This window comes from Dipodomys spectabilis, unplaced genomic scaffold (genome assembly GCF_019054845.1).
Source record: "Dipodomys spectabilis isolate Male_0828 unplaced genomic scaffold, ASM1905484v1 ptg000115l, whole genome shotgun sequence".
NCBI lineage: Eukaryota > Metazoa > Chordata > Mammalia > Rodentia > Heteromyidae > Dipodomys > Dipodomys spectabilis.
The window spans coordinates 7657501-7680907 of NW_024870792.1; the positions used below are offsets into that span (position 1 = coordinate 7657501).

General features: G+C 35.0%; 1 protein-coding gene across 1 annotated transcript in view; it reads left to right on the forward strand.

Moving 5' to 3' along the window:
- Positions 1-23407, forward strand: part of Col5a2 (collagen type V alpha 2 chain) — a 146449-nt gene that overhangs the window by 96670 nt on the left and 26372 nt on the right. The window contains exons 13-31 of the mRNA XM_042688346.1: positions 3825-3878; positions 4936-4989; positions 6624-6668; positions 7283-7336; positions 8667-8711; positions 11676-11729; positions 13532-13630; positions 13992-14036; positions 14148-14246; positions 16051-16104; positions 16328-16435; positions 17568-17621; positions 18112-18210; positions 18687-18740; positions 19728-19826; positions 19950-20003; positions 20098-20151; positions 21056-21109; positions 21830-21883. Of these exons, the coding sequence (XP_042544280.1) occupies positions 3825-3878; positions 4936-4989; positions 6624-6668; positions 7283-7336; positions 8667-8711; positions 11676-11729; positions 13532-13630; positions 13992-14036; positions 14148-14246; positions 16051-16104; positions 16328-16435; positions 17568-17621; positions 18112-18210; positions 18687-18740; positions 19728-19826; positions 19950-20003; positions 20098-20151; positions 21056-21109; positions 21830-21883 (1233 nt within the window). The remainder of the gene's footprint in view (positions 1-3824; positions 3879-4935; positions 4990-6623; positions 6669-7282; positions 7337-8666; positions 8712-11675; positions 11730-13531; positions 13631-13991; positions 14037-14147; positions 14247-16050; positions 16105-16327; positions 16436-17567; positions 17622-18111; positions 18211-18686; positions 18741-19727; positions 19827-19949; positions 20004-20097; positions 20152-21055; positions 21110-21829; positions 21884-23407) is intronic.

Genomic DNA, 23407 nt, shown 5'->3' on the forward strand with positions numbered 1-23407 from the left:
AGCTGGTTCAATCTTCATATTACTAGCTTTCCTATAGTTCCCTAATGTTTCTTTTTGGTATATATTTTTATTGTAAAAATACTGTACAGAAGGGTTACAGTTACATGACTGAGGTAATGAGTGCATTTCCTATTGAGCATTGTTACCTCCTCCTTTGATTTTTCCCATACCATCCCTTCCCTCCCACCTCCCCAACTCCCCCATCCCCAAAGTTGTAAAGTTCATTTTCAACATAGTGTTTTGTACATCTCATTGTTATAATGGGTCAACCTGTATCCTTATTTCGGCACTTTACTATTTCCTTTCCCCTCCTCAAATTAAAAAAAATGTATATACAAGGTCCAGGGCACCAGTATCAAATACAGTGACAACAGAGGTTATACCATGAGGGAAGAACATACAAAAGAAACAAAAAAAATCCCATGTTACATTATAAATACATTAAAAACAACAGCAAGAAAGAGAAAACCACTTTTGTCCCTATCTTGGGGTTCATTTCGCTTAGCATCATCTTATATGGTCATATGTACACAGCTTTTGACCTTTTCTGCTTGTCCTAGACATATATTTGTTCAACCACTTTAGAAAGCAGTATGGAGGTTCCTCAGAAGACTCCACATAGAGCTCCCCTATGACCTAGCAATCCCACTTTTGGGCATTTACCTCAATGATCACAAACAAGGCTATACTAAAGCAACCAACACAACTATGTTTATCTCAGCATTATTTACCATAGCTAAGATATGGAACCAACCCAGATGCCCATCAGTAGATGAATGGATCAAGACTATGTGGCATATATATATATGTATGTGTATATATATATATATGTATGTATATATATATATGTATATATGTATATATGTATATGTATGTATATATATATATATATATATATATATATAATGGGATTCTATGCCTCCATCAGAAAGAATGACACTACCCCATATGTTAGGAAATGGAAAGACTTGGAAAAAATTATATTAAGTGAAGTAAGCCAGGCCCAAAGAAACATAGATCCCATGGTTTCCCTTATTTGCAGTTCTGTAATGTTTCTACTACTATGCATAAGTATTGGTTTTACTACATTACTCTCAGTTTACTTATTGAAAACTGATGAGTTTCATGTTAAGAATATTTTTAAACAAATGAACATTTAACTTTAACAGAGATTTTCAGAGTTGTATGGATTACTTTGTTTGAAATATCAGGCCAATTCCCCTTATCCCTGCTCCCTCTCCTCTCCCCATCAGCCTGGGAAATAAAGTCAGACAAAAACATGAAGTGTAGCCATGAGCACAGATGTGCTTTTCAGCAGTTCTAGGCTTGAGCCTCCCATGGCCTGTTGTATTTTCACACACACTCACAGTGTGGTCCTCCACAGGGAGAAAAGGTGCCCTGCCAGCACAGCACAGATGCTCTCTGCAAACTCAGTGCAGCGGCATGTGATTGCACCGTGATGACAGTCCTGGGTCAGCAGAACGCGAGTTCTTTATGAGCATTTGTACATCTGGATCATTTTCTTGTTATACTAGGGATGTGTAATCACCAGAGAATTTTCCTCACAGAGCATAAAAACTAAATAACATAGCTCACTAATTCCCCCGTAAGCCTAGGTGGGTGTGCACTGATTTGCCTGTTTATGGGGGAAGGAAGAATAATCTCAGTAAACAGGAATACAGAAAAAAAAGGAAAGTTGAAGGAATTTCTTAACTTGAAAGAATTCTTAAACATGGTTATATAAACAGAAGAATTAGTAGAACTTTATTTGTTCAAAGATCTGATTTGATGCACTTTACTGGGATACTTTCAAAGCATTAAATGTTTTCCCTGCAAGAATTCAAAGAGGAAGTATTGCTTTGATCTTACCTTATGAGTTTCATTTATTGAGTTGCTAATTCATTCATGTAGTAAATAGTGAGTAAGGCTGTAATATATGGAGTAAAATTATTTCCTTATATATGTGAGATTGTACTAGAAGGTCTTTTGGATAGGTTCAGGTCATCAGCTGTATGAATGTGAAGTACAAAGACATTCCTTCTTCACTTATTTATCCAATGATTATCCATTGACTGACTATTCATCAAATATAAAGCTAAGGGTGAAAAATATGAAGGATACTTCAAATCTGTGTTATAAAGATCCAAATTTTACTGGTGGCAGTAGTAATATTAGTTCATTATAAAGCCAAATTAATGTAGCAATGAGAAAAAGCATATAAGCCAGTGGTTCATAATTAGTTTTAAAAGAGTATAAAGAAATACTTCAAGGATCATTTTGAAATAATCATTTCACTGGATTTGATTTTCTAAGGCATTTCTATGTGTTTCATATAATATGATTAGGTAAGAGAAATTTAGAAATGACTGAATCAAGAAACTAAACCATCGGTCTATTTCTTGCCTTTGTTTCTGTTGGGTATTTTATTTTTTGTTTTGTTTGTTAAGATTTATTTTTAATTTTTAATTAAAAAAAATTTTCTTTGGGTCCAGTCATGGGGACTGAACTCTGGGTCTGTGCACTGTCCCTCAGCTCTTCAGCTCAAGGCTAATGCTCTACCACTTGAGCCACAGCACCACTTCTGGCTTTTTTCTTTTTGCTTATGTGGTGCTGAGGAATCGAACCCAGGGCCTCAGGCATGCAAGGCAAGTGCTCTACCACTGAGCCACCTTCCCAGCCCTGTGTTTGTTAAGAATTTTAAGTCCACATAGGCTGTCATGAACACTTCATATGTCCCTCCTCCACAGTATAACCCCTGCTTTTACTGTATTTGATGTTGGTATAATTTGTGGAGGGGAAGGGGAAAAACAAGTCGTTTAAATAAGGATACAGGTGGACCTGTTGCAACAATGAGAAGTACAAGTTGTCATGTCGAAAACAAACTTTACAACTTGGGGGGGGGGAGGTTTGGTTGGGGGGGGAGGATGGGAAGGGATGGGAAGGGTAAACAAAGGAGGAGGCTACAATGCTTGATAAGAAATGTACTCACTATCTTGCCCATGTAATTGTAACCCCTCTGTACAGTATTTTCACAATAAAAAATAAAAATTAAAAAATCCTAATAATATTAGGATTCTGCCAATATCAGAAATAATAAAAAAGAAATAAAAATCATGGCTTTGTACATATGTATTTATTTACCCTGAAGCATAATATAAAGGAAATACAGTATATTTTCACTTAAATTTTTCTCTGAATTGTTTCCTTAAACCTTAAACCTTTGCAGAGTCTTAGTTTTAGTTTTCTTGTTTTAGTTGTTTCTAACTAATAATAGCAATGATACCATTTAAAATTTTTAAATTATTTGAAAATCAGTAGCACATATCATCATATCAGTAGCTAGCATTAATCTATATCCTTTTGTAAGTCATAATTCTATTATGTGTTCACATTTCCATTTTGTTTTGGTTGGTCAGAGGACTTAGACTCTGTGACTGGGCACTGTCTCTGAGCTCTTCATTAGCTTTACCATTTGAGCCCCAGTGCCACTTCCAGATTTCTGGTGATTAATTGGAGATAAGAGTCTCATGGATTATCCTGCTGAGGCTAGCTTTGAACCGTGATCCTCAGCTCTCAGCCTCCTGCGTAGCTAAGATTACAGGCGTGAGCTACATTCGGCTACATTTCCATTTTTAACAATGTTTTACTTTGCAAAGTTTTGATCTCCTAGATATTCTGACAGATGAAATATACTGTTCTTTTTTTCTTCTTCTTTAGTTTCTTGGTGAAAAGCTGTGTGTCAGCTAATTTTTTAGGAAAAAGTATATTGTTTCCTCTTCCTATAGTGACTCAATAATATCTCATCTATTTGTTCTTTTCTCCAGGGAGCTCGAGGTTTTCCTGGGGCTCCTGGTCTTCCAGGCCTGAAAGGTCACCGGGTAAGTTGAGTCCCCTGTAAGCCTCTCAAGACACTGTGGTTTACGGAGTTGGTTCTGGCAAGGGATCCCTTTGAAAGGGGTCTGTATGACCCCCTTCGTCAGCTGAAATCACAGTGATCTTCTACATTTGTTTTGAATTTCGAATCTTTAGAAAATGTTTTTTAGGGTTATAGAAAAATAATTTGAGTTCTTGCCATGTACTGGATACTGTGCTAAAGAAGACAATACACAAATGAGATAAGTTTATCCTGCTGCTTCAGCTATGTGATGTGTGACATGATTCAAGAAGTGTGTACGAGGTTGCAGAACATGCCTGGTCAACACAGACTTGGAAGGCAACAGAGTGCTTCGGCTATAACTCAGAATATTTAATATATAACTATTACATATTGTGTAAACACGTTAAATCCCTCTCTTGGTCTCTAGTTTATCTTTCTCCGAAAGCAAGGCTTATCTTCAATTACTATTCAGGGATACGTCTCCATTTTGAGTGGTTAAGCTTAAGATCAGAATATGTGTTATTGTACTAGTTACAAAATGCAGCTGTTCCTCAGCATCCACAGGAACTAGATCTAGGATCCCCTACCTCCACAGGAATCCCCAGATGTATCAGTGTTCTGGCCCCTCACATACAGTGCCACAGTATTTGTGTATAATTTATGCAAATATTGCCATATACTTATGGTTATTCTTATACTTAGGATAGTTATAGAATCCATACTGTAAGATTAGTGCTAAGTAAATCGCTGTTATACTTATTGTTTGGAGAATAGTAAATAGAAAAGTTCTGTAAATTTTTAGTACAGAAATAACCATCATCTAGAGTACATGCTATAAAAAAGTTACATTTTCTTTGAATATTTTCAATTCCCTGCTGATAGAATCCATCCATGTAGAAGTTGTGGATTCAGAAAACCAATTGCAGTTGAATTTACCTGTGGATGTAGCTCATATTTTCTAATTATATGAACCCTTTAACTATGTGTTTACTCTAAAGTCAATACAAGTGTTTATCTGAAGAATTAAATTGTTTCTGTATCAAACAATTTCTTTTCAGGGACATAAAGGTCTTGAAGGCCCCAAAGGTGAAATTGGAGCAACTGGTTCCAAGGTAAATGTGGAACATCTAAACTTGACCTCATGAAACACCTAGATTCTGTTTCATGAGCCTGCATGTTTTTCAGAAGTATCTTAAATAATTCCGGAGGAAAGGAGGGTATAAATAAATAAGTGGGAGAAAAAACTGCCCTACATTTTACTAGCCTTTCAATTCTGGGAAATTTGAAGTATCTTGTCTTCCCCAAATTGATTTATTCCTCAAAGGATAGGACTTACCAAGGGAGTGAAACTGAAGTTATAGTGGGAAACACCATGATATACATATGTGGGAAAGTGTTTTATTTTAAAATGAGCTTTTATGATATTATACTAACTTTCAGCTTTGTAGAATTTTACTTGAGCTTAATCAGACTAGGCATTTGGCTCCTTTCTTGGCTGGGTATCATAGTTTCCATTGATCTTGTTGATACTGTATTCATAGATTTATTTTAGACTTATTTCTATAGAATTTAATTATTTCAATGTGTAAATATTTATTTATTGTACTAGAGTTTGAAATCAGGGCCTTGTGCTTGCTATACAAGGGTATTACCTTTTTTTTTTTTTTATTTTTTTTATTTTATTTGAAAACATACTGTACAGAGGGGTTACAATTACATGGGCAGGAAAATGCATACATTTCTTACCAAGCATTGCAGCCTCCTCCTTTGTTTACCCTTCACCTCCCTTCCCAGCCTCCCCCCTCCCCCCCACCCAATCATACCCCCCCTCCCTCCCCCCCACCGACATTGTAAAGCTGGTTTTGACATGACATTTTGTACTTCTCATTGTTGCAACAGGTCCACCTGAATCCTTAAACGACTTGTTTGTCCCCGTCTCCTCCACATGTTATACTGACATCAAATATAGTGAAAGCGGGGGTTACACTGTGGGGGAGGGACATACAAAGCAACAAAGAAATAATATTATAAATGCGTTAGAAACACATGCATGAATGAAACAAAAACATTAAAATACATATTTGAGGGTTCGTTTTCCTAACATCACATTCTCTGACTTTTTCCGCTTGACTCATACCTATACTAGATATTGCAAATAAGGGAAACCATGGGACCTATGTTTCTTTGGGCCTGGCTTACTTCACTTAATATAACTTTTTCCAAGCCTTTCCATTTCCTAACAAATGGGGCAATGTCATTCTTTCTGATGGAGGCATAGAATTCCATTGTGTATATATACCACATCTTCTTGATCCATTCATCTACTGAGGGGCACCTAAGGGTATTACCTTTTGAGTCATGCCCTCAGTCCCTTTTATTTTCATCTGTTTTTTTTGGATAGAATCTTGTGGTTTTGCTTAGGCACTTACTTCTGATTTAAGTCCTCCTACATATTCCTCCCATTAGCTGAGACATTCATTGGGTATTATGCTCAGCTTCTTGGTTGAGATGGTGTCTCGTTAAGTTTTTCCTTTGAACTAGTCTTGAACCATGATCCACATGATTTCTACCTCACATAAGTGGTCCCTAAATTGATTTTATTTCAAGAAAAATATTGATGATAATAATAATTGGCAAAATGATTAGATCTTTCATTTGAAGAACCTTTCTACTGCCCCTAAAAAGCAATATGATGCTAATATCAATTTTAATTTCTCAAAGTGAATGTTATCTCAATTTCACTCAGGGTGAGGCTGGTCCTACTGGTCCAATGGGTGCTATGGGTCCTCTGGTAAGTTTCAATTCTTCCTTTCTTTTTGTTTTTGAAAGGTGATTTTAAGTGTCAAATCATAATCTTACACATTTATGAATCCAAACTGTCAGATAGACAAATCCAATATTTCTTTTCTGTCAATATTTTTATTAGAATAAATTATACAAAAATGTTTTATTGTGATACATATAGGCATATATTTATTTCTTTGGCTTTTATTTTCTTTGGTTTTTACATAAACAGAAAGCTGGAATGAAAATATTAAAAAGGCATAGGGAATATATGTTAGCTATGGAAATAATCTTGATTACTTACAGTGAACCAAGAGAATTGAGCCCTTAGAATAAAAGAGGGTCCTTCCTGTAATCACTGTTTTTCTTAACTATTGAATGCCATTATTTTTGCATGCACAGTAATCATACAGTAGCTTTGTACATTTGGCTTATTGTATCCAAATGAAATGAAATTAGTTATACAAGAGAGGTAGGGTAGGTATCTTCACAGATTTGCAAACCTCAAATTGCTGCTAGAGAGGTTGATGTTGGTAGCTAATTATAGCATCTCAGTCAAACCAGGCCAAGAATTCAAGTTAAATGCTTCAAGAGATGTTCTTTCTTGTCTGCCATTCACAGGGCCCGAGAGGAATGCCAGGAGAGAGGGGGAGACTTGGGCCACAAGGTGCTCCTGTAAGTATGCCTGCTTCTTTGTATGGTGCTGGAAAGTGGAGTTCACCTCCTTCAATTTTGCTGGTGACACATGCATTTTAAATGAGGATATGCCTTTAACATATGTCACCTATTTCTCAATGTAAATTTAAATTATTAGTTAGTATAGCTTGACATCCCGAGAGATATTAAGAGAATTAGTAGTATACATTAGTCCTTACCCAAGTTCAGTCATTGTCATCCTTTTAATATCTTTTTTTCCAATAGATATACTCAAGGCTCATGAAATTCTATCACATTTATAGTTACTGTTTTCCCTAAGCCTTTTGAAATGCCTGAGCCATAATATCCCTAGTCCATTACCTTATACTTCTGTTCTATTTCAGTTCATCTTTAGAGACAATATTTACCACTGCATTACCACATTGTGCAAAAGTGACTTCCTATTCCACTGATCACCAGTTGATCAGTGAGGAACCCATCTTTAAAAGATCCAATTTAAAGTCTTTGTTTTTGTGTTAGTTCTGGTACCAATGATCATTGGGTCTTTTTCCAAGACAATGGATTCAAGTCAGTTACTACTATCCACAAAATGGACTTGGGAGTACTGTTACAAATTCTACTTTTGAAAGTATGAATTAAAGAAGCAGGTAATGTGACCAAGTGGAGACACTGAAATAAATGTGTTTCTGTTGTAACAGAGTCCTCCATAAATCCCTAGGGGATTATGGAATTCTACAGATTTGCCTTGGATGGAAGTCAATCATTTGTACTCCATCATCCATCTAAGGGAGGGCAAAACTTTGGAGAAACTAGCTTTTTTAACAGAGGGTAGTTCCAGCAAGAATTTTAACTGAGGATCCTTAGCAACAAGCACTTTCAGCTGAAGAATGAATCCTTTAGTTCTGAACAGGATCTGGATAAAACCTAAAGAATTCATTACAAGTTAATTTCTGTGTGTACAGGTGCTTTTTTTGTTTGTTTATATGAGAATGTTCCTCCTTTGATTAATCTGGCAGTTAAGAAGTCTAAGATTCAAAGTCTCATCTCTGAGCTCACTTGACCACAGCTGACATATTAAAGTAAAACAGAATAATTTATATCAGCTTCGTTTTCTTAATCTTGATTTTTATTTCTTGTTACTATAAGGATAGATATGTTTATTACTGCGTCAACAGGTTTGCATAATGTCTGATTGCATTGCTGTTAGCTCAATAATTTTTTTACCAGTACTTATCATTTATTCTTGTTTCTCAACACAGAGATTATTTATATAGCCAGTAACTTATGAAAAAATATTGTCAATATAATCTTACCTTGTCAACTTGTCTTTTTTTTCTCTTCTCATTAGGGACAACGAGGTGCTCATGGTATGCCTGGAAAACCAGGACCAATGGTGAGTTATATTGTTGATTTATATATAGTTGATTTATTCCTTCATTTCTACATTTACAAAAATTTCAGAGCAACCCCTGTGTTTTAGACACTTGGAGTAAAGAACATAGTAAACAAATCTCTTCTCTTTGAAAATTGAATATGCTAATTAAAATCATTGTATTTTCCTATCACTAATTGTCATAATGTAGAATATAGATGAAGTATAGAAATATAGGGGAGAATGCCTAAACCTGTAGATGAGAAGGGTATAAAGGAAGACAGAATGAGAACATTTCAGGTTAAATATTGAAAAAGTAATATATAAAAATGGACCAGAGCATTCTTTCATCCATGGGAGGAGGATAGGTGAATAAATCATGACTTGTTGAGGGAAAGCTAGGAGGATGGAATTGGAATGGCAAACAGGAGCTAGAGAGATAGCGAAGGACCATACTTACTATGTTAATGAGATTTTCACTTTATTCTTGTAGTGATTATTGAAAGACCATAATCATAGGAATGTCATGACCAGATAGAACATCTGCTAGTAATTGTCCATTTTCATAAAAAAAACTGAATGTGAATATTATAAGGAGAAGCCTAATGGAAAAGTATAAAGATATGAACTAAAATTATTACAGTGTTAATGGAAGCAGATTGCTAAGGATGTCTAATAGCCTTATTGTATTCATTTTCTGGTTTGAGGACTTTGGTGGATGATCTAGTTTATCTAGACTTGGGAATACATAAAGAGGAAAAACCATGATTTGTTAATTTGGGGTTAAAGTATGAAGAAATCAGTTCAATTTTGTTATTGGATATATCAGTGTGGGACTCAGAGCAGAGATTTGAAGTAGCCTTGGTATTTATAGTCTATAGGCAATCAATAAAGCTATTGTAGTAGAAGTATAATATGAGATGAGAAACAAGAAGTTGTCAAGGAATGCTAATATTTCCTGCACTCTAATTTTTATTTCAGTATCAGCAACACTCCTACGTTTTGTTCCATTTATTCCCAAAGTATAAGTGACTTCTGAAATTCTAAACGTTAGTATTCATACTTTAAAAAATCTGAGCTGGGCACCAGTGTCTCACACCTATAGTCCTAGCTACTCAGGAAGCTGAGCTCTGAGGATTGCAGCTTGAAGCCCATCCAGGCAGCAAAGTCTGTGAGACTCTTAGCTCCAATAAAATACTCAGAAAAAGCCAGAGATGGTGCTTTGGTGCTGTGGCTCAGGTGGTAGAGCACTAGCTTTGAGCACAAAGATGCCAAGGGATAGTGGCCAGGGCCTAGGTTCAAGCCCTAGGGCCATAAAAAAATCTGAACATATATTAAGCGATTAGTAGTAAGTTATCAGAAAGGAAAAAAGTATAATTTGCCACATTTCTGACACATCTCTTGCTTTTTCGGTCTGTCCCTTTCTTGCAATAGTTGAATAGTTGCCTCAGTTGCATATTAACTGCTTTGGTACCAATGGTATAAATGATCTTAAGAAGCCTATGGATGATGGGACAAAGGGTGAACTAATTAAGCAGATACTCACTAGATACTATGTTGAAAATGAACTTACAATTTGTGGGGTAAAAAAGGATAAAACTGGGAGAAAACAAGCTAAAAAGTGACAAAAAGCTGACTGTTCAAAAAAGAAATGTATTCATTGCTCGACTTATGTAACTGAGACCCCTCTGTATATCACCTTTACATTAAAAAGAAGAAGAAGAAACCTATGGAGATGCAGTGGAGAATCAAAATACCTACTCTGATTCTTCAAAAACCCTTAAATCATCATGGTACCAGGAAAACGAAGTTGAATTAATGGTTTTAAATAGCCTAAAAATGTAATGATCTTTCTGTGGAATAGTTTCTATGGAATAGTTGATTCATGTATTTGTTTTCCCATATGAAATTAAAGGATTTCTTTTGTAGTACTTTGGTTTTGTAAAGAAAGATAAAATGACATCTAGAAATCATTGGTTCCTAATAAGCTAATAGTATAGGTATCCTGGCTACATTGTCCATGGAACATTTTATTTTGCTCAAATGGGAAAAGTTGAGTCAAGCTACACAAGACAAATAATGCTATCTGTATTAATAAAAACAGAATAGAGAAAGAGAGGAGAAAGAGAAGCATACACAGAGAGAAAAAGGCAGAGAGAGAGGGGAAGAGAGACAGAGAAAAGAGAGATAGAGATATAGAGAAAAGTAATTCAGGACAAAACATGCATAATGCTGAAGGATTATCAAAGAAAAATAACTTAAGATCTTTTTTCCTATATGTGGAAAATAAAATAGAATTATATTGTCATTATTTGTCATACGGATTGTTTTTCCATTATTACTCATAAAAATGAAACAAAATATAGAACAAAAATAAGTCCTATACTCTGAAAGACCTTTTATTAATTCAAAACTGATGGTTTTCAAATACAGTCCTCAAAGAAGAACCAGGGTGGCTTAGAATAGGATTCCTAAAGTCATTTCCTTTAAATCAAGCTTTTAAATCAATTATGTACACACTATGAACTATTTGTATGTCTTTCCAAATGTAGTACAGTGATAAATAACCTCTTGTCACTGCCTGAAGAAATATCTGGAAGTTTCCTAGGAATCACTTTTATAAAAATGATGCAGTAAGTTTTGTAAAAATATAGCTTTCTATAAACTTCTCACTTGATTAACAAAGAGGAAGTACTTTTCTCAGGGGGCAATTGTTTTGAATTGTGACTGAGTTAACTTTATTTGGGATAATTAGGAAACTCAATTACTATGTTCCCTTCTATTGAGTATCTTTGAACGTTACTTTATTAGATTAAATGTTGAAAGGTAATCAAAATAACATTAAATTATCTTTGTGATTTAAAGGACTAAACAGATTATCCCTATGTGTTTAAAATATAGATTGTTGCCAGAGGTTGAAAAAAATGACTTAATTAGATATGGATTAAATGCATGTCTGATTACTTTTCTGGTTTTGATTAATAGGGTCCTCTTGGGATACCTGGCTCTTCAGGCTTTCCAGGAAATCCTGGGATGAAGGTAACTCAGTGACATATATAGTGATACTTGATTGTAATGTTCTTCAACATTCATTATTAGTTGAAAAGTATGAAAGTTATACTTTCATAAAGAAACACCTTAGAGTAATAGTTCCTTTACATGTGATGATAGGGGGACAAAACATATAATCTGTTATTATAGCAAAAGTACTTTAGTCAAAGGTTCTAATACCAAAGAATTTGTGGACTCTAGAGCCAAACAAATGAAACTACTATAGGAAATAAAAGTTTTGAACCAAGTTGGAACTCTGTTCTGCGAAAGAGTGCCAGTGAATAACCAACAGCAGAATGTAGTAAACAATAGGAGGTTGAAATAAAACTGCTCTTTCACACAGTGCAGGCCATCAGAGCCTCACATTCCCTTTGCAGCCAGCAGAGTGAGTCAGGTCACTGGCTTCCCATGTGGGAATGGGTTTTCTGCTTCCATTGCATTTGTAGAGTCACTATTTGTTCTTTTTCTCAGTACATTGGGGAAAACATTCAAGGAGCACAGTAGAAAGATATTATATCAGATAAGACAATGAATTTTAAGCAACAAAGCTGGAATGCCTTTCACTCTCTGTGCCCCTTCATCCTAAAGGAGTTTCCTTGTCAGATTCAGGCTTAGGAAAATGTGTGTGTGGCTATGGCAGCCCTCTGACCCCTCTGAGCTTTGTCTTCTCAGGGAATTCTGTGTAAGTAAAATCATCTATGCTAATCTGTAGCAGAGTACATAATGCAGTGGGTATCCTCACGATATACTCTCTTTTTATTACTTGTGCTATTCAAATTGAGTTTGGACCTGGAAATGTAAAGAAACTGACATTTCTAATACTCTTTGAAACATGAGAACCATTCACCCAGATTATCATACACGCTCTTGAATGCTGTCTGTAAACTCTGTACCACAAGAAAGGGGTTACTATAAAATGATATCCTAGTTTTCAATCCCTTCATGGAGAATCCTTTTCCTTCCCTCTCTGATCTGTTCCCTGAAGTCCAAGTCCCCACCTCATTCTTCTTCTATTTCTCTTTTTCTTCCTCCTCTTCCTGTGTGTCTTATTCTATTTCATTCCATTCTTCTTTTCTCCCTCTCCTCTTTCCTTCCTTTATCTGTGGTGCTTCAGATTGCACCTGGTGCCTCCCGCATGCTAAGCATGCAGAGTTCTATGTCTAGCCCTACACTACAGATCTTAATAACACCACTTCTTTCCCCAATCACTAAATATATCGTGATACAAATATGCATAATTCTTTCATTTTTCCTATGACAATCTCCACAAATAGCTTTGAGAGGAAAAGAAGAAAACAATAAATACTTAATAAGCTTAGTCTTATTAGTTAACAGAAAGGAGTTTGTGCTCTTACTTAGAGTTTAAAACGACTAAGTTTCTTGGCAACCACTGCTTATACAATCATTGATTGTGGATTCTACTTTATACTACTAGATCATTGTAAGATTGGTTCTTAGCTACTAAATGTTCTTTAGTAAAACTCAAACAGGTAGCAGAATTACCTCTCCCAGAAACTATTTTTCTGTTTACCTCCTTACCCCCTCCCCTAGCCCAGCCACCATAAAATTCCTGGGTGATTGTTTTTATCTATAATTCTGTTGTTCCTATAAAGTTCTGCTGTAGATGTAGTTCAAGTGGGAGAGACCCTGTCTAGCAAACTGGGTTCAATCTCCAATACAACCAGAACAAAAACAAAAAAACAACAAACCCAAAGTCCTTCACTATGGGAGAAATCAGGTCTTTACTATAACACTCATATGTTTCTTAATCTTTCCTTTGCCTCCATTAGGGAGAAGCGGGTCCCACTGGGGCAAGAGGTCCTGAAGGTCCCCAGGGACAGAGAGGTGAAACAGGGCCTCCAGGACCAGCAGGCTCTCAAGGCCTTCCTGTAAGTTTCTCAGATTTCTAAGAATTTAGCCCAGAAAGGGAGACATTAGCTTATAACATCTGACAAATGCAATTTATTTTCCTATGTTTGTTTGAATTCTGAATGAGTGGTTAAAACTCACAAGAAAAAAATGTCCCATGTTTCCTTCATGTTTTATCTATTTTATAGAAAAGGCAACTAGTCACAAAAGTATTATGATATAACAATGGATATTTCTTTTTTTTTAAACTATTCTTATTCCTGCTCTTGTGAGAGAAAGAAACGCAGGAATACAGCCCCACATCACCACAGCTTCCCACATACCCCCCACGTGGTACCGGATAGAAGTTCAGACTTCAATACTTTTTTATTTACTTTTTAGGGTACAATGGGAACTGATGGTACCCCAGGTGCCAAAGGCCCCACGGTAAGTAACTGTCTTTATGCCACATGAGGTTCAGAGGGAAACAATCGTTTGGATATTGGCTGTAGCTTACTATCTACATATCTTATCGTTATGTCACTTGCTTTCCATCAGGGCTCCGCAGGGACCTCTGGTCCTCCTGGCTTGTCAGGGCCTCCCGGATCCCCTGGCCCTCAGGGCAGCACTGGACCTCAGGGAATTCGAGGGCAGCCGGTAATGTCTTTTACAAAGAACTATTCTTCTTCTTCTTCTTTTTTAATTGTGAAAATACCGTACAGAGGGGTTACAATTACATGGGCAAGGTAACGAGTGCATTTCTTATCAAGCATTGTTACCTCCTCCTTCGTTTCCCCTTCCCATCCCCCCCCCCCCCCCCCCCCCCCGCGCCAAAGTTGTAAAGTTCGTTTTCGACATAGCGTCTTGTACATCTCATTGTTGCAATGGGTCCACCTGTATCCCTATTTAAACAATTTGTTTTTTCCCTTCCTCTCCACAAATTATACCAACATCAAATACAGTGAAAACAGGGGTTATACTGTGGGGGAGGGATACACAAAGCAACAAAGAAATACCTTATAAATATGTTAGAAACAATAGCAAGAAAGAAAAAAATTTGAGTCCTTATCTTGGGGTTCATTTCGCCTAACATCAACTTATAGAACTATTATTCTTTAGTAGAACCCAACTAAGAGTACCCAGAGAAATATCATGTAAAGCGATACAATGAATGCATCGTAGATAATGTAACTTAACCTAATGAGGGAACTGGTTGAAAGAATTGTAAAGTGAATGTTAAATGTTAATGTGTAATTTAGATGGTTAAACTCTAAGTTGGATATTATTACAATGTATTACACATTAATGTTTTCACATTAAATAATATGATCATAACATATTTAGAAGTTGTGCTTATGTAACTTTGTCTGATATCAGTAAAGATATTTCCTTTCCACTACTACTTTGAACAGATATTTTGGATTGTGTTTCAAGTATTTTCGATCATACTGATAAATGCTTTTAAGGAATATGCCATATAATGAATGCTAGGTAATCTATGTCATTGACCTAATTTTGGCTGTCAGATTCAAATAACTGAGTAATTCTAATTATTATTGCATGCATGAAAAAACAAAATGCTTAAAAAAATTGTCTCCCTTGAAGACCACTATAAAATAAACTGTTGCCAAATCACACCATATTTTATAAAAATTCACACATCCTTTATATTTGCAAAGCATATAATGATTTCATTGTACTAATAATTTAGAGAAAATTCAATTGCTGAAAAATTAAGGTTTATATTAATTACCTAGAGCTAATTGAACTGCCCCTAGTTCTTTTTGTTTTTGCTTTTAGGTTTTGGCATCTGTTTTTTTCCATATGTATATTTTTTATTGTAAAAATACTGTACACAGGGGTTACAGTTACATGAGTAGGGTAATGAGTACATTTCCTATCAAGGATTGTTATCTCCTCCTTTGACTTTCTCCTACCATTCCTTCCCTCCCCATCTCTCCAACTCCTCCCGCGCCCCCCACCCCCAAGTTGTAAAGTTCATTTTCAACATAGTGTTTTGTACATCTCATTGTTACAATGGACCAACCTGTATCCTTATTTAAGCATTTTTTTTATATCCCTTTCCCTCCCCAAATTATAAAAGTGCATATAAAAGATGCAGGACACCAGAATCAGATACAGTGAAAACAGGGGTTATACCATGAAGGAAAAACATACAAAAGAAACAAGAGAATAGCATAGTGCATTGTAAGTATATTAAAAACAATAGCAAGAAGGAAAAAAAAACACTTGTCTTGAGGTTCATTTCGCTTAACATCATCTTATATGGTCATATGTACATAGATTTTGACCTTAGACATGTATTAGTTATTGCAAATAAGGGAAACCATGGGACCCATGTTTCTTTGGGTTTGGTTTACTTTACTTAATGTTTTTTCCAAGTCTTTCTATTTCCTAACAAATGCCCTGAGTTCTTATAACTGTTAATTTCTTATTTTAGGGTGATCCAGGAGTTCCAGGGTTCAAAGGAGAAGCTGGACCCAAAGGAGAACCAGTAAGCATTTGTTGCTTTAATGATAAGATAATCAATATTGTTTAGAAGCATACAACTCAGTATTCTCTCAGGTTTAAAATAAATAGAATTCATAATAGCTTGGGATGAAATAGTTTATTTAATACACTTTAAACGTTGTTAACAAGTTTATTACATGAGTCTTCCAACTACATCTCATTTGTCAAATAGTTCTTTCCTGGTAACTGTGTTTCTGTTTTAATAGGGGCCACATGGTATTCAGGGCCCAATAGGCCCACCAGGTGAAGAAGGCAAAAGAGGTCCTCGAGGTGATCCAGGAACAGTTGGTCCTCCAGGCCCAATGGGAGAAAGGGTAAACTTGAACAATACAACACATCCTTATAGTTGTGGGAGAATTGCAGGAATAAATTTTGAGTAATAAAGAAAATTAAAGCAGTTAAGAGAAATGACACAGGTGCCTTGAATGGTTTTTCGGCAGCTAAACTGTCTACTCGCGATTTGTTCAGCTACTATTGGTCCAATGCCTGCCAGTTTGCAAGTTAGGATACGTTCATGAAGCCTGTGGTAGAGATTAGTAATGAGTTTATTTCGATAGAGACATACAGCAAATCAACAGATGAATAAAACAACAATAATAATAGGTGCTCTATACCTTTGATAAAAATGGGATGACATCATGTAGAGTAGTTTCAGTTGTAAGACAGTAAAATGATGTTATATTGTTAGATAGTTAAGAAATAGAGTTCTCCTTGAAGACAGTATTTTGGCTGAAACATGAACAAGATGAACCTGAAAAGGAACTTGGAGGAAACATTTTTAGCAGAGAAAATTGGTAACTGCTGAGCTGTGAGGGGGTTGGGGGAGGAAGAGCAGGATTTGACACTTTTGAAAATTAAATGAGTTTGCTGTGACTAGCATGTAAGGAAACAAGTCTGAAAACAACAATAATTTCACATTTGTACAGATTTTCAGAGAAATCAATGGCTTCTAATACAAGACAATACTAATGTATGTTGTTAACACCTATAGGTAGTGATTTGGACTCACAATTCGTATTAGTTTTCCTTTGTGTTTAATTTTACAATGAATTATGAGGAATATTTCTTTATTTCAACCATGCGCCAGTGTCTCATGCCTGTAACCCTAGCTACTTGAAAGGTTGAGTTCCAGAAGATATTAATTCAAAGCCAGTCTGGAAAGAAAAATCTGGGAGACTCATCTCCAAAAAGTCAAGCAAAAAGCAGGGCTAGCAGGAAAGTGATAGAGCACTAGTTGAGCAAGGTTCTCAAGTTAAAAAAAACACAAACATTTAGTACTAACATATTCCTCAAAATTTGAATTTTTTCTATCAGATTCTTTTTCCTCATACTTATCTGTTGTGTTGGTTTCATTACTGCTAAAACTTAAGAGCTAAAAGTAAAAAACAACACATTAATTACAAAGCTCTCAGCAATAATTAAGAATCCCATCTTGATACTTTGTAGGGTGCTCCTGGCAATCGTGGTTTTCCAGGTTCTGATGGCTTACCTGGACCAAAGGTGAGATTACTACACTCTTGCTGATACTAGTGTTCCACAAGTTTCCATCTTTCAGTGTGGATGACATGGAACTGAACCACTTGAGCCTAGTTCTATAAAGACTTTGGATGCAGAGATCAGGCCTATTTACATGTCTTTGGTAATTTTTTTCCCCATGAAGAGTTCTAGGGACAAAAGATGATGGTCAGAAGAAAATGGGATCTTGTTTTCATACTTTCTATAGAAATTCCCGAGAAGAAAATATCCTTTAGTTAAAATTTTAGACCCTTTCAAAGTTCTGATTTTTAAGGAAAACTCTCAATTATTTGAATGAAGCTTTAATTCCAGCTTTCATTACTTAGTGAGGGAAAAAATGGTGTTATAAAGAATGCAAGCTATAACCAAATGTTCAGTGAGAAATTATTTATATTTTAGTGTATATTTTAATCTCTACTTGCTTTTGTTTCCTGTATCCCTTTTATCCTAACTTGTCCACTTTGATTTGGAATAGGGTGCTCAAGGAGAACGGGGTCCTGTGGGTTCTTCAGGACCCAAAGGAGGACAGGGAGACCCAGGGCGTCCGGGTGAACCTGGACTTCCCGGTGCTCGGGTGAGTACACTGCTATTACCCGGCACATCACCGGCACCCCAGAAGAAATCCTCCTGAGCATTGAAATTTGTAGTTTTCTGGTCTTATAAAAAATAGTTTGTTTTTACTACATGGAACATTTGTTTTCATGTTTTCTAATATATTTTTAGATATTGGTTTGTTAGTTGAGTTATGTATACAAAGCACAGTTAATTTCTCTTCTCAAAGAAATATATGTCAATAGCTTTACCACTTGACAGCAGGAAAAATTGTTTTGAATTTTTACATTTATTGTTGAAAAATCAGTTTGATCTTTGACACAGAATTCTTGATAAGTTTCCTGAATAGTTTCATTTAACAAAATTGCATTTGAAAGTTACTTGCACTACAAAAGGGACTTTCTATTTAGTTGTCAACAATACAACATTACATTTCCTGGTTAGAGTCTATACATCCATTCATTCAACAACAAATTGACAATTGCTTTTCATTTTCAGGGTCTGACAGGAAATCCTGGTGTGCAAGGTCCTGAAGGAAAACTTGGACCATTGGTAAATGACTTAAATAAAAGCCTATAACCTTTGGCCTTTTGAACAGACATAAATTTAAATTTATTTGATCATGAAGATGTTGGTCATGTTTACATATTTTAAGTTTATATATTTAAGTCCTCACTAGAAACAAATTCTTAGAATCTATGTATTTTTAGTTAAAAATATATAGATAAAATTTGAAGTGAATGCTTAAGGTTGAAATTTCTCCAGTGGAAAAGTTGAAATGATATATTTCAACACTGGAAAAATTATTCTACTAGTAATAGTCTTATTTCCTGGCATCTTTCCAATTTTGCATGTTGAAGAGACTAGTAGGTATGAATGCTGACAGCTTGTGTATTCTGAGACCTTCCCTTATAATAGAATGTGTAAACTAGGAATCCTAAACATTCATTACCACAAAGCAGAGTACATGAAAGAAGGAAAATAACTCCTGTGAGTATGAGGATGTTAAGCAATGTGAAGATGAGACTTTGGTGTACCATATCCTCTATTCTAAATACTCTCAGTACTTCAGCAATTCTCTAATAAGCAAAAGACATTCAACACTTCTGATTCATTGAGATAAAACCATGGAATAATTTCAAATTTATATGAGTGAAATAAGCCAGTCTCATGAAGGCAAATGTGTGTTTTCTCTCATTTGTTCAATCTGGGGCTGGAAAACATAAGGAATAAGGTCATGAAAGCAAAAGGGAGGTTGCATAAGTAGAAGTAGAAGGGAAAAGGAAAATTAGGAAAGGAATAGGAAAGAATAGTAGAGTGGGTAAATATGATCAAAATTCATTATATGCATGAATAGAATCTCATAATGAAAACTTTTATTTTGTGTGGTGACTATATACTAGTAAAAAGAAATTGCACATGTATATAGTAGACAAACATATATATTTATAGTAAGTAAATACAAGTGACAGTGTGTGCAAGGTGAATCTATAGAGAATTTTATATATGTCACTTATATGCTTTCTATTAATGCTGTAGGGTGCTTCAGGGGAAGATGGCCGACCAGGGCCTCCAGGCTCCATAGGAATCAGAGGACAGCCTGGGAGTATGGGTCTTCCTGGACCCAAAGGTAGCAGTGTGAGTATGATGTAGAATGTTAACCATCTCATTAGAATCCTCATTTGGAGATCAAGATATATTTTTAGCAAGTTCAATGAACTGATTGAATATAATTTTGAATATTTTCAATTTGTTAATTAGGGTGACCCTGGAAAGCCTGGAGAAGCAGGAAATGCTGGTGTTCCTGGGCAGAGGGTAACTTTCTATGTTCATTTAAAGAATAACAAATGCAGAAATCTACACAAATTCTCTCCACCTCATGTCACAGATTATCCCTGTGTGTTACTAGGGTGCTCCTGGCAAAGATGGTGAAGTTGGCCCTTCCGGTCCTGTGGGTCCCCCGGTATGTGATCTCTTAAATGGCAATGTGTATATGTCTAATCTCTATAATGGTTTTTATTCAAAATATTACTCATGAATAAGTACTGAGGGAAAAGAATGAGAATGAATTTGATGATGATTTTTAATTATAGCTTATATTCTGCTATCATCTGTTTTTCTAGATAAAATTATAGGTGTCACATAAAACTATTTTTTAAAACTCTAATGTCAAAAAGGTACTTCATCATATGTCATAGTTGAAGAATATACCAAGGAAAATATGTTTTGCTAATAATATTTTATAATGTATTTTATTTAAAATATTTAAACATGGGATTATACTTAGACCCTTCCAATAACATAGCCTATGAAAGTTATTTAAACTGGCTGGTTTTGAAAGCATAACATGCTATGAGGTTAGGTTTTCATTTTAGGATTTTAAAATGTCAGAAATATTTTGGCATATTTATTTGTTTTTGGGTGGAGCAGTGTAAATATCTTTCTAAAATATTTCTTTGTTTTCTTTGGTCATCCTAGCTTTGAAATCATGATTAATAATTCTTAGAATAAATAATGGAAATATTACTCTTTAATATATATAATATATATATATATATATATATATATAACAACAAAGGCTTTTCCAATTCTACTTTCTCCATATTTACAATTGGCATATGACATTTTAGATTTACATAAAAAGTAAATATGTACCATCAGACTCTCCCTGGTTTTAGAGGATATATTTTTAACAGCAGGGACTTGATAACATTGGATGATTCTTGTTAATTATTTATTATCTAGTGAACTTAGGAAGCATGACTGAGGGGTAAAGAAGAGATCCATAACACTTCTATATTCACAGACACAAAAAGCATGTGTAACTATCTGACACTGTTTATGGTTTCTGTTACTTCCTGACTTAGGGTCTTGCAGGAGAAAGAGGAGAGCAGGGCCCTCCAGGCCCCACTGGCTTTCAGGTAACTCTGATTTCTATTTTTTTTCTTGAATTAAATGGGTTTTGAATACCTTTTATAATACAAAAAAGTAATATCAAGTGATGTGAAATTTCTCAACTCTTCAAATCACTCACACTTCAGAATAGACAACTAGATAAAGATTAAACTTTGTTGTGCAAATATGACAAATTGACTTTCTTTGGAAACTGAGTAAGCCCAAATTATTAAATTGAAAGTAATAGAATGTCCATATATCTGAACCATTTTGCTGTTATTATAAGCTATCTCTAGTTTTATTGGCATAATCACCAAAATTTTTGACAAATTAACATTATTTGCTACATATTCTGTACTTACTAATTATTTAACAGCATTAGTAGTCGTAATTTGTGAAAAAAAATTTCAGAACTGACTTCCAGTGATATTTCAGTAGGCTCAGATAACTGTTTCTTAGATCTGTAGAACATTACAAACAGAAGTATCCTAATGCTATAGTTTTTTTTTTTTTTTTTTTTGGCAAATTGCGTGTAAATTAAATGAAAATCTCACCCTATCAATAGACTAGCTCTGTCTTTTTGTAAGTGTATTTTATTTCTTAATGTGTATAGAGAGTATTCTTTTTAAAGCTTTACATGTCCACTTGCTTGAAGTGAAGTCTGTATAAATTATAAAAGGTGAACTTTTGACATTGGTAATCTGTGAATCTTTCATAGCATCAAAATTTTGTTTTCTTACTTTTAGGGTCTCCCTGGACCCCCAGGGCCTCCTGGTGAAGGGGGGAAGCCAGGCGACCAGGTATAATTTTAAATAATCATCATCGTAGTAATAATGTTAGAATGCTAATACGAAAACAGTAGATGGTTGGAACAACATATGGGTGTTTGAAGTGAAGCTCTGTTTTCTTTATGTGTTGTATCTCTTCCTATGTTCTGTGTTGTATTATTATTTGAGCTTTATAGACTAGGAAAACGAGGCACATAGATGTTAGATAACTTTCCCAAAGTCATACAGTTGATATGATTGGAACAGAAGTTGTCTTTTCTCATATGTATTGCATCATAATTACAGTTGTACTAGCTGTCATTACAGTTAGGAAAATATATAACTGCTCATTTCTACAATTTTATTGGCACATAAATTTATTTTCTCTGAATAATTCACTTGTTTGTTACTATTTATCAAGCCTATTCCATGGATTTGGCTTACTAAATACCGGTCTTTTCTACCTGATCAAATTGAATAAGGACCTTGTCCTAAATTACAAAACAGTAAGAGAATATAGGGAAGACAGATACAATAGCAACATGTTTTAAAGACAATAGTAAATGAGGTTCTATCTATGTGGAAACATGGAAGATTTATTTAAATCAGAATTGAGAGTTTAGAGAAATGTGAATTATGAATGATGGGAAATCTGAAAGTGATAGTGCTCTAGGAAATGAGACTAGTAAGTATAAAAGTTTGCTGACCGATTTCCATCAATAAAACTTGTCAGTAAATCAAGAGTGCGTAATCCTGAAAAGGGTAGATTTGACACTGGAGTTGTGAATCAGGGATCAGATTGAAAGTTTCCATTTGTTCTTCATTGTTAGAGTAATGGAAAAGTGATGAAAGGGGTATTAATTGGGAGTAACACCATCAGATTTGGATTTTAGGATATCCGTGAAATTGTCAGGCCAAGCCATATCAGAAGGTTGTAAGATTCTTATCTCCAATTAGCCACCATAAACCAGAAGTAGAGCTGTGGTTCAAAATTACAGTAGAGTGTTGTCCTTGAGCAAAAAAGTTCAGGAACAGCACCCAGGCCCTGAGTTCAAGCCCCACAATCGACCCCCTCCCCCCCAAAAGTTTTAGTTTAGACTTCGCTGACTATATTAGTTTAAATTCACAATTCCTAGGAGAGCTGTTTCTTTGTATACATTATATGCTTGAGAAATGTTTACTAAATTAAGTATAATTGACTCGATTCTATTTTGAATGACAAGCTGATGTTTGACTTTTCTATTCCTTCCCTCTGTTTAAACTTTTTCATATTCCATTGGGAAATAAATAGAATATATTCTTTTGTCTCTAAAACAAAACAAATCTAATGCTCTATCTTTGTGAGAGAATTATTTTACCTTTCTCTTTCCAAAAGTCAAACGTTCAAGTAATATACATTTTTCTTCAAATATGCTTCTATTGCCTCATTTAGGAAAGTATATTAGCCTTCTAATAGTACACTAATAACAGTTGAATGCATGATCTGGAAAGATTCCTAATAAATAACTAAAAACTAGCTCAAAGCTTTTTTTCCCTTCATTTTTAAAAAAATCAAAT